This window comes from Micrasema longulum, unplaced genomic scaffold (assembly GCF_059751315.1).
Source record: "Micrasema longulum isolate JH-2025_06_02 unplaced genomic scaffold, ASM5975131v1 h1tg001620l, whole genome shotgun sequence".
Classification (NCBI taxonomy): domain Eukaryota; kingdom Metazoa; phylum Arthropoda; class Insecta; order Trichoptera; family Brachycentridae; genus Micrasema; species Micrasema longulum.
Genome location: NW_028278801.1, coordinates 125,236 through 137,656, shown reverse-complemented (window position 1 = coordinate 137,656; position 12,421 = coordinate 125,236). Strand labels below are relative to the sequence as shown.

The 12,421-nt window shown below is 33.6% G+C and overlaps 1 protein-coding gene across 1 annotated transcript; it reads right to left on the bottom strand.

The window, feature by feature from the left end:
* Positions 1 to 2,328: 2,328 nt before the first annotated feature.
* Positions 2,329 to 4,037, bottom strand: LOC148274575 (uncharacterized). The gene is made up of 3 exons (XM_088236926.1): positions 3,689 to 4,037; positions 3,263 to 3,399; positions 2,329 to 3,185 (listed from the first exon to the last, which is right to left on the bottom strand). The coding sequence occupies exons 1-3, from the start codon at positions 3,843 to 3,845 to the stop codon at positions 2,979 to 2,981; spliced, it is 501 nt and encodes a 166-aa protein (XP_088093052.1). The 5' UTR covers positions 3,846 to 4,037; the 3' UTR covers positions 2,329 to 2,978.
* Between the last annotated feature and the right edge of the window lie 8,384 nt (positions 4,038 to 12,421).

The window sequence follows — 12,421 nt, the reverse complement described above, 5'->3', positions numbered from 1 at the left end:
GTTAAAAATGACGAAGCAAGAAAATGCCTATTTAAAGAGTATCAAAACATTTAAAAATGTGAAATTCCTTATATCTCCATTCATGTCAATCAAGTTATGGTTGAAAATATAGAATAATATAAATTGGAGTATTTCAGTTTTCCAGAACAACCAGAATATAAAAATGAAGAATCTTAGGAATGATAAAAAATATATAGGAAAATTGCTTTTCTAAAATATAAAATTTGTGCACTTCCTTATAGATTAACCAAACGAAGAACACTGGATGCCAGTGCATTTCACAAGCAGTGAAATATTTTCATTCCTATCTATAATTATGTAGTTAGTGGACATGGGATAAACTCGCTTCCACAATATGTTACGCTACATAACCTAACAATATTGCCTGGCAAATTTACTATCGCTCGCTGATACGACGGAATGTTTGTTACCAGTTTGTGTACGTGGCTCCGGCTACCCGATATATTCTACTATGGTCACCCCCAGTTCGCAATATTTACATTCTTTAAGCTCAGTAATCTTACTAAGTATATAGATGTTAGTCTAATTTAGATTCTGCTAACTGTTAAATACGTGGGCCCAAAATAATAATCAACTAAATAGTATAGTGTACTTAGACATTTAGAGTAGAATAGAAAAGTATTTTTAAATAGAATAAGGAAAAACCTATTTCACAATGTATGCATATTCAAATTAAAATCTTTAAATTAAATTCATATTTCATAATAATAATATATTATTATCTATTGATCGCATTCAAACTAATTAAATGTACTAAAAACATGTTTTTAGAAATAATATACAATAATAAAATATATTAAACTTTATGTAGAAACAAAATATTTTATTCCAGGATGTGAGCAACATACATTTTTCCGAAATGATAATATAATATATATCAAGATGACACTTAGATTCTCACACACAGAATAGGATTACAAATCAACAAATCAGAGGTCTATTGCATCTTACATGGTATGCTGGCCCAAACATTATTATCACTTTCAGGAAACGTGTGGATTCATATGGTACTCTTTAGTGTTACAGATTGGAAAGTGGGTAATAAGAAGAGTGTATGAACATCAGAAGAGTTGGGTGTAGAGGGACGGTTCGAAGGTAAATGACACACATGTGTGATTGTACTTTACAGCGAATAATAAATATGATTGTACGAATACAATGCAAAAAAAATGTTAGTTAAGAAGCATTGATTTGATATGATCTTCGAAGTACGGTTATATGTAGCTTAATAAGGAAGGAAATTGAGTGAAATCCTAATCACGCACGCACACAAACACGCACACGTGTAAGTAATGTGTGAACACATGGTGTATATATTTAATATTTACATCTTCTGCCTATACATATGTACACACTGTATTAAAATTTTATAAAAACTTTACACTGATTGCAGATATTGCCAAAACCAATGTTTGGATTATACTATAAGATGCAAAAGTGACATTTCCAATGGTGCATATCAAACCCATTTACTTTCTATCACTTCCGTAATGAAATGTATACAATTACCTACATTAGGTAACTTTAATCCCTTAATACAATATTATATGTGAAGTCTACGACTGGAAAAAATGGTCAAGTGTATGAAAATATAAAATAGCTTCTATTCTTATACATATATATGACAATGTACTCTTCTGCATTTCATTGCAATGTGAAAGTAAATGGACTATAACTTACATAAATACTATGCATACAGAAAGGCGAACTCCAGTCCCAGACCACCATTTAAACAGATTACATACTTGGCTGTTTTTAGTATAAGCATTCAATTCAAAATAATGAATGTACGGCACTTTTAACTAGTAGTCACTGATGGCTGCACTATCTGAGAACTACTCCTGGGACATGAGGAAGAAAAGGTTTTAATTTAAGAGCATGTGCAAATAATAATTGGCTGGATGCCTAGCACTAGTGTACTATATAATATCAACATTCAGGTTTGTTATCGCCCTTTACCTGCTGAACTGAATATCATGTTGGCCTCTACAAGTACCTATTGTTATCAGTATTATCTGCACCTCCGATTTGGACTCGATGTGTATCGATAAAGTCTAAATAATTCAGTACTAAAAAGAGAGCCATTTTAAATCAGCGGGCATATTGAAATAAATGTGCTTAGATTTTAGCGAAATCGTGACAGCTATTTCATAAATGCCAAAACAATTACACCATTTTGCAAAGCAATACGAGTATATTGCTTAAGAATAAAATGAAGACTTCTAGGGAGAATGAGGAATGTCAATAAGAGGTAGAATTAAGAAATTCACATTTAAGTCGACAAGAAATTGTAGACTTAACATCCCATTTATGCTTAATTTATTTGAATTACCATTCTCAAACTCTGTTATTTTTGTAGTATACTTTAGCTAACATTTTACAAAAAAGGGTGATATTCCTGGTTCTTCCCAAAGGGTCTTTAAAATAAAGTCAAAATTGGTGGTAATGGTACTACACACCGTGTGTAAGCGGAGTTTACATAAACAATTGGATTTATCACGAATATAAAATTGTTAAATATTCCCGGATTGATCTATTTACATATTGTCAAGACGCATCAATGGAACAATAAATTATTTATAATTTCTGTCATTTTATTTACAAAGTTCAACGATATCTATTGTATGTACTATTAAATACTTGGATAATTTAATAATCTATTTACATATTGTCGTGTCGAGAATAGAGTATAAGTAATTAGTCGACGTAGAAGAGAAAACAAACCATGGGAGTGCAAAGTGACTACAGTATCTAGCCGGCACCCTCCTCGGTCTCCTAGAACCAACTCACTATTACATCTATCCAGTAAAAGCACATTCACTAAAACAAGATATAGTCAGGAGGCGTTGCGGGCCTGCGACCGCGAGTGTCTGTCCACGGGAGGCTTATCTGCGCGTGGCCTTGGAGGAGGAGCGCGAGTGCGGTGTGTGGGGGGTGTGGCTACCCCCCGGCCGCTCCTAACTGGAGCATGACGCCAGCGGCGACACAGGCGAAAGCGGAGAGTCACGCGGGCAGCCCGACAGCGTGACCACCACCTTGCGCGAACCCGCATGGTTCCGGTGCTCGCACAGCCACACGCCCTGCCACGTGCCGAGGTTCAGCTTGCCATCCGTGATGGGGATGCTCAGCGACGAGCCCAGGAAGCAGGCCTTTACGTGCGCGGGCTGTAACAAGACGCGAGATTACTGCGCTGCTCCTCACCGCCACCGCTACTCTATATCTACTGCCACTTCACACTTACCATATCGTCTGGTCCTTCGCACGAGTGTCGGTACGGTAAACCTTCGGGGACTATTTTGTTTAACATCATTTCCATATCATCTCGTACATTGGGATCCCAACTCTCGTTTAGTGCCAGACTAGCGGAAGTGTGCATTACTGAAATGAATAAGACATTTTAGTGCGGTGTACGATATAACGATAAACGATAATGCTTACCGAACGGTTGATGGTTCCTGTCAAAATGACAAGCGCGAAACTTGCACGTCGATATAAATTGACGGGCACAGAACTAGTTACCCCGATTATTGCAGTAGAAATAATAGGTTACCGTATGAAACATGATTTGAATAAATGATACATATTTTATAATATCCGAAGCAAACTTCGCGAGTGGGAGGGGGTGAGTTTTTGACCATGCGACATTTCTTGGGAAAAGTATACTCACTTTGTATATGACAGAGACCCACAGAAAACTGAGATAATTCGGGAATTTGCTTTAGAATCTCTTCGGTTACTAAATGGACACCTCTGTGTTGAGGTCGCAGATTTAATTTCCTCTGAAACCACGCTGATCCGATCTGAATTCCTCTATTTGAAGCCATGTTGAATGCAAAATTCTTTTATTACCGACGAAGAAAAACACACACAGTTGCGTTCACCGTCACATTATTAGACATAAGTTTAAATTTATTCCATAATTATCATAAAAGAATCATCTTGACTTCGTAATAAATATAAAAATTAATAAAAAGGTTATAGAACAGATTCCGACACCCTATTTTCTGCGGGAAGATGAAATAGCCATACAAGAAAGAGAAAAAGGATACGGCACACTACAAGCTCACCATTGTCAATGGTATTATACAAGGAAAAATAGTCTTTATATAAACTAGGTGTAAAGAATATAATGAATTGTTGAATAGATTGAATCGTAAAATAAAACACGTAATGAGAAAACAGCTGTGTTTTTGCAAAAATATAATAATATTATTATAATGTGTCAATGGATTTTATAACAATTCGAGGATTCCAACAGTTTAGGTTAAGAATATTATCAATCTCTAATATTTTTGAAAAAACACTTAACATAAAAATCTAAAAATAAAAAGTTTTTTGCAATAATTTATATGAATATTATTATTATTAACAAAAGAAAAAAATTAAAAAGTGCAACTTTACACATTTTCTCAACAACTCGCATTTTTATCATGGTTGAAACTTACCTGTGGAAAGTATATAAAATTATGTATTTACCCAATGTTAGATTGATAATATTTTTTTTGCTTAACGTATTAAAAAAATAGCAGACAAATGTGTAAAAAATTGTTTGAATTAATGTATAAATTACCTACCGTACAAATCCGTAATATTTCAAATGCTAAATAAATCAGTAATCTTCTAATTCTGAATAATTTTATCAGCCTCCTTTTTTTATTGAGATAGTCGATATCCCTAAAGACATCAGTCGACTGCTGCATTAAGTTACAACATGTTGCGTGTTTTTAATTTTTCAAAGGCATAACAATTGGCTTTAATTATATTTTTTCAAGTGCCGCGTCTTTTTCTTTTTATGTTTAAAACTATATTTTCTATTGCGCAAAGTAATTTGGATAAATTCGTTCGGTATGAAATCAATACCAACCGCTTCGATTTTTTTTTATTCAGAAAATTACCTTTTTATTTTGAGAGAGAAAAACAAAAAAGTTTGCTAGTTCTTCCTTAGAAAAAATAAATTGATATTAATTCTATGATGTAAGCAACACTTGTTTTGGCGCGATATATAAAATGAACTCTAGTGTTTTAGATCAAATCTTTTTAATGTAATGCGTAAAAATATTATTTTTATATCTCGATTAAAAATTGGTAATTGGATTAATATTTGTTGTACAATATTTTTATACATTATTTAAAAATAATTTGACTCAACAGCGACATTTTTTAAATTTTGGGAGTGCCTTTATTGCGTGGTGCAATAAAGGCGCGGCAAACCACTCCTTAATAATTATATGGAGGGAAGGTTAGGGGCTGTAGACGTAAAATCGGTTAGTTCCATTTAGGACGTCAAAACAAAAGCCATTTTTCTTTCGAGAACATATAATTATTTCAACATGGATGCAGTAGTTGATGGAATGTTTAAAAATGCACAGGAACCTCAGTGGTTGGAACAAAATATATTTGGAAATTTCCGAGCCTGGCAAATCATATTTTTAACTCTAACTGGACTAACAGCGTTTAGTAAGATTTTAAAAATATTTTTTTAATTTTTCCTTCAATCAAATACTAAATGTCACATGTCCACCAAATTTTTTATTTTAAATATGAGTAACTTAATACACATACCATAACTTTTTCTGTGAGGTGATGCTGAATTACAGAAAAAATAATAAAATTATATTGGCATTAAAAACCGTTTTGATTATCAGTAGATCTCAGCAAAGACAGAGAAAAATCTATTTAAAGATAAGTCTTGGCATTTATGGAGCTCTTATTGGCTTGTTTAACTGATCACTTTACACACTATTCTGTATATCTTTGAAGATCCATATTACTTCCATTCTTCATTTGTTGTTTTTGTGAAGTAAAAGACCTTTAACCTTTATAGAAGTAGGTGAGATTCATTAAAAAAAATTCACCTACTAGGAAACGCCTGACAAACTGTTAAATAATATGATATATGTATAAATCTAATTAAAATTTAGGTTAGGTTAGATATTTATAATAATTCTTTGTCAATATTGATAAAAAGTTTTTTAGTTCTACTTTATTTTTGCATTGATTATTATTAATTTACAGTCATTGCATTGTGTTGCTGTATCAAGTTTAGAGTTCCTCGCACTAAACAACAAATAGAAGCAGATTATCAACGAAGAATCATCACAAAAAAGTTTCGTGAGCAACTAGAGAGAATACAGAATTCTCAAATGGATGCCATTGATCTAAAAGCAGGTACATAAGTGAAAACTTAATTTCTGTAAATGAACTGTTTTAATCATAAAAAGGAACAGATCTCCCCATGGTGTAGTATCCTGGGTTCAATTCTTGACAAGACCCGCATGTTTTTTCACTACAGTATTTCTTAGTCTCTGAATCGTAAGACTACTTTTGTAACAATAGCGATATATGCTGCAATTTCAGTACCCCTTGCACTATTAGGTGTGGATAAGGTAATGATTAACTCTTTTAAATTTATTTGATCAGTTTTATGTTCAAAATGGAATTTCTATTGAATGCCATTAAAAAATCTGTTCTCCAGTAAATGTGGAACTCGCGTGACATTTTACCTTTTCCTAGAGTACAGTGCGTGTGTTAATGCCTGTTGTTGAACCAAGTAAATACGCAAATTTCATTTGTGTTAGTCCGCATACTAGAATATTTTATTTAAAAACTTTCTGTCACACACACAAACAATATTCGAAGGCACTGTACCTTCTTACACACTTTTTTCAGTATTATATAATAAAAAATATTAGTTTTTTTTTAAATACTCTTAAATTCTGGAAAGACAAACATTTTGTATAATATTATGAACTACAATAAAATTGTTTTCATGTTAGTATTTAATTTATATTTCTTCAATAAAAATGTTTCAGCACTGGATTTGGTTCGGGCAGAATTTTTATCAGATACTGACAGTGAAAGGGAACAACAGAGCGCTTCCCTAATAAGCTCCATGATGTCACCCGCTCAAAGTAAGAATTGCATTTATTCTGAATTTATTGTTTTTACGCAGTCATAATGAAATATTGAATATTTGCATAATTTTAGTATTCCACCAATAATGTTATCATATGAAAAAAAACATTAAAGTTTGTCAGTAAAAATTTTTGGTTGGAAGTTCATTGTAATTTACTATAGAAATAAAAGGCAAGGGATCTTAAATTACCAATTTTTGAATAATCAGGGACCAGTTTCATCGCGTTTGCAACATGTTCGTGACTGGTATCTTTATTTCAAAGTACAGTGTAACAAAAACAGTAAGGATAGAGAAGTAATTGAATTTAATTATTTTTGTTTGAAGAACCAACACTTTGTAGAAAGTTCTTAAAATAACCTGCTTTGACTTCATTATCATAAAAACTATATTTGAGATTGTTACTTACTACTTAGGTACCTATGAAATTGTGATGATACCTAAGCCTACACTTTATTTTTAGGTTCGGAAGAATATTCACTAAAGACCTCCACCAAAAACCAGAGTGGTTTGCCAGATGTAGATACAAAGGTTCCTAAAAAGGCAACAGTAAGCTTTAGCAGTAAAATTGCTGCACTTGTCAAAATATCTCAACAGAGGACTGAAAATCAATCACCACACAATGTAATGTGTTAGTAAAAAAATGCATAAATATAAAAATGTGAGGATTTAGTCTTCGAGTATGAATATGTACTAAAGTGGATTTTAAATAAATATAAACACCCATAAAACTACTTAAATTTTGTATTGAGTATTTAATTCATATTAACCAAATAAAATACTACAAAATAATGTTAAATTTTTATGTATTTATCCTTGACATTTTCAAGTGAAAAAAGGTAGTTACCGACCGATACAAGATTTTCAGCCGAAACCAAATTTCGGTTTCTGTTCTAGTTTCGACTCGTTCTTTAAGTTAGAAGTCACTTCATAATGCCCAAGATTAGGCGTTTTTTTTGTATAACCGTACGAGTTCATTAAAATAAAATACACAACGAAATAAAAGGCATAAATTTAATGGGTAAATTTGTTTATTTTTAGCGCTTTTTAGTTCATTTTTATGTTATACATATATAACTTATATGTAACAGTTTTTTAATGTATGCTATAGGAACTTTAACTTATTAACTTAAAAGGAATTACAAATATATAAATATTACTGATCTTAGAACTACTAACTATTATGGTCAACAAATCACAGAATAAGTAAAAATTTGTTTTTTTATGTTAAACAATGGCAATACAATAACTAATTATGTGAATGGACGACAGCCCAATATCCCTAATTGTGTAAATTTCCCCCCCCCCCGAATACAACCGAATGTAATCTGACACATCCCTACCGAAGGTTTCGGCTGAGTCGAAGTTTCAATTAATTTTTGACCGAACCTGAAACCGCAGCCGTAACTTGTTTTACTGGCCGAAACCAAAACTTCAGTCGGTTGCTAGAAAAAAATAATAAAAGAATATTTGACATTTCCAATAATATTATTATTATATTATTCTTAAAGAACATTTTAAACAATAATTTTAGATATCTTATAGTTTTGTAAGTTGTGGAAGGGCTTTTCGGCTTTCTGATTTTTTGGTGGATTAATAAAAATAAAACATACTGCGCCAGAGAGGTAAGTTGTATACAAAGACATTTTTTTATAGATTCCCTATGTTAATACATATCTATAGAAACTTTGCTGGAGGTATTTCTCATTGGTGAGTCAAACTGTAGTGGATGATCGGAGTCAATTTCACTAACTTTTATTATGTAACATCAGATTTTTTAAGTACTTACCCATATTTGACAGTTTTAATATTTTTTATTCCTAACTGTATATATTTTTTACTTAATTTTATGTTTATGCTAATGCACAAATTTTCTTAACTTTATTTTTTGTTACCCATGTAAAAAAACAAAAAGACAAATTAACTGACGCTACAAAATCACTTGTTAAGAAGAGAAATGATATGCGAGGTGAAGGAAAACAGATTAAACCGGAATATAAAATATTGAATAAAACAGTTCGTAAAAACATAAGGAAAGATGTGGCAAAGTACAAGGAAAGTGTGGTCAATGACATTATAAAAGACAGTGGAGGAACTAAAATTTTACAGAAAAAACTTAGCATTGGCAGAAAACAAATAACGACGTTGTGTAAAGAGGATGGTAGTGAGAGCAGAAATAGATCTGAAACACTAAATATAGCAAAAGAGTTCTACGAAAAACTTTATACCTCACAAATACCTGAGAGTGAGAACCAAAATAAGATTGGAATTAAAAATATCGGATCAGAAGACATTCCTGATATAACATGGGAAGAAGTCCAACATGCCATGAGACAGATGAAAAACAAAAAAACCCCTGGCTCTGATGGTATAGCTATCGAAACCATAAAATGTGGGGGAGAAATTCTTCAACGAGCAGTTGTGACTCTATTAAATAAATGTCTGGAAGAAGAACGTATACCAGAAGAATGGAACAACGCAACGATAATTCTCCTTCACAAAAAAAGTGACCATAGGAAGTTGGAAAATTATCGACCTATTAGTTTGTTATCTCACTTGTACAAGCTGTTCACAAAAATAATTAATAATAGACTCTCTAATAAACTAGACGCATACCAACCGGTAGAACAGGCAGGATTTAGGAGAGGTTACAGCACGAACGATCATATACAGACCCTGAAAAATATCATCCAGAAATATAATGAATATAATATGTCACTACAACTAGCATTCATTGATTTTGAGAAAGCTTTTGATTCTGTAGAGATATGGGCAGTAATGTAAGGTTTAGATAATTGTAGAGTGGATCACAGGTACTCAGAACTCCTAAAAAACATATACAATAATGCCACCTCTATTGTACAGCTCCATGAACCAAGCGAAAAGTTCCGCATAAGAAGAGGAGTAAGACAGGGTGATACAATATCCCCAAAATTATTTACACTAGCTCTGGAAGATGTCTTCAAAACTCTTGACTGGAACGACAAGGGTATTAACATCAACGGCAAACTCATTAGCAATCTCAGATTCGCAGATGATATAGTCCTATTTGCTAAAGATGAGAAAGAACTCGAAAACATGATAAACGAAGTTAATACAGCATCCCTGAAAATAGGCTTGAAAATGAATGCTTCAAAAACTAAAGTTATGAGTGATGCAAACCAATCATGTAACATCTTAGTAAATGGAGAAATAATTGAAAAGATTGATAGTTATATATACTTAGGACATGAAATAAAGCTCGGCAAAGATAATCAAGAGGTAGAAATAGAAACAAGGCGAGGTTTAGCATGGGCCGCCTTTGGTAAGCTCTCATATATCCTGAAATCTCCGAAGTATTCACATTATTTAAAGAAGAAACTTTTTGATGCTTGTGTTCTCCCTGTACTGACATATGGCTGTGAAACTTTTGTGTTCACGAAAAAAAATTTACACAAATTATCAGTGACACAGAGAGCCATGGAAAGGAGAATGCTGGGTATTTCGCTGAGAGACAGAAAAACCAATACATGGATTAGAGCGAGAACAAAGATCGCCGATGTGGTCCATAGGGCTGCCAACCAGAAATGGAGCTGGGCTGGTCATATAGCCAGAATCACAGACTCTAGATGGACCAAAAAAGTCCTGGAATGGCGACCCAGAACGGGTAGAAGAAGTGTCGGCAGGCCTCAGACAAGGTGGTCTGATGACATAAGACGAGTTGCAGGAAGTGGTTGGATGCGGTTGGCTCAGAATAGGGAAATATGGAGACTAAAGGGTTAGGCCTATGTTCAACATTGGACAAGAGACGGCTGATGATGATGATGATGATGTAAAAAAAATGTTTATCACTCATGTACAGTACTCTCTCAGTAATCTGCTGCTCGATTATCCGTCAACTACTACAATCCGCCTATTTTTTTACTAGTTGAAAGCACAAAATCAGGCTCAATATTCATATGTCGAATTCAGTAGCCCGCCGCGTGCCTGCAGTTCGCGACTCGACTTTGTTCCTTTAGAAGAATTGATTCAGAAGGCGACTGAAAACTCAGAACTAATGCAAATGTTTGAGAAGAATGGATGACTTAAAGTTCTGAGGAATATGCGCAGCTCATGCATATAGTCATATTCTCACACATATTCCTTAAAAACACTATGTTTTACGAAATATTGGTTTTGAATTTTACTATATTTAGTATGCATGTATTATAACCCGCCGTTTTCAGTAATTGGATACATGCCTGGTTTTTAGGGTGCCGGATTAATAAGAGAGTACGGTACAACTCCAATTATCCGAATCAATTGGGACCAGATCCCATTCGGATAATCAAAAATTCGGATAGATGGATTTTTTCCGAAAAAAGGTTCTATTTTTAAAAAAATGAGAGCTTTCAATTAATTGAATGAAAAAACAACACTTTAACGTTAAGCATAGTTACAAGTGCTGTACATTAGTTCAGTATGTACGTACCGTAGTGTAAATGAAAGTCATTGCTTGCTGAACATCTCAATCAAAGTAAGCTGTTTGACTGTCATCACCCATCCATCATCATCGGCGTTGTGCAAAAACTCAGGATAGTAGGAGTCTGCTACAACTTAAAATTTTTTAATTAAATCTTCTGCAGCTTTGGAGTCCACTGATAACTTCTCGCCACTTAAATCTAATTCACAGACACTATGCCTGGACTTAAAATTTCTTAGCCAGCCGTTAATAGCTTTAAAAGGTGAACAACCAAGCTTCTGAGCTAAGATCTTAGCTTTTTTACAAAGAATCGGACCCGAAATTGGGATTCCCATAGAATGTTGCCGCAAAAACCACTTGAAAACGGCATCTTCTAAAACTTTATTTATTGCTGCCTTCATTGATTTTCTCGAAGAACTTCCATCTTTGTTTTCAAGCACTGACACGAAGTTTAAAAGTGTAGGTTTGCTTCTTTTAATGTCTAAAATCGTTGATTGTACAACACCATATATCTCAGCCAACTGTTCACCCGCTACTCCTTTACCTGATTGGACTATAATTTTTAATTTATCCGCGATAACACAACACGTTTTTTTTATTATGTTCATTTTAAGCGAGCAGCTTTAGGCTGATATGCTTAAATCTATTTTAACGAAAGTTAGTTGTTGCGCACTTTAACTTTTCCAAAACAAATCTAGTCCATTTTTTAACCCATTGAGATTAGCTCTTATGGCAGCTTATTCCAACCATCAACAACCCTATTGCTCAGGAAATGCTTCCGTGGATTTAGATTGAATCTCATTTTTACCAGCCTGAAACTGTGGCCTCAACGACGAGTATCTTATTTAAGCTCGAACGTGGGATCCAAATTCAGGCAGATATAGTGTCTTGTATGTCTCTATCAGGTCACCCCTTTCTTGCCGTTCCTGCAGCGTTGTGAGACCGAGAGTTTTCAGTCTCTCCACATATGGAAGCCGTTTTAGGCTTGGCGACAAACTTTGTAGCTCGTCTTTGGACTCTTTCCAACAAGTTGATGTCCTTAACAA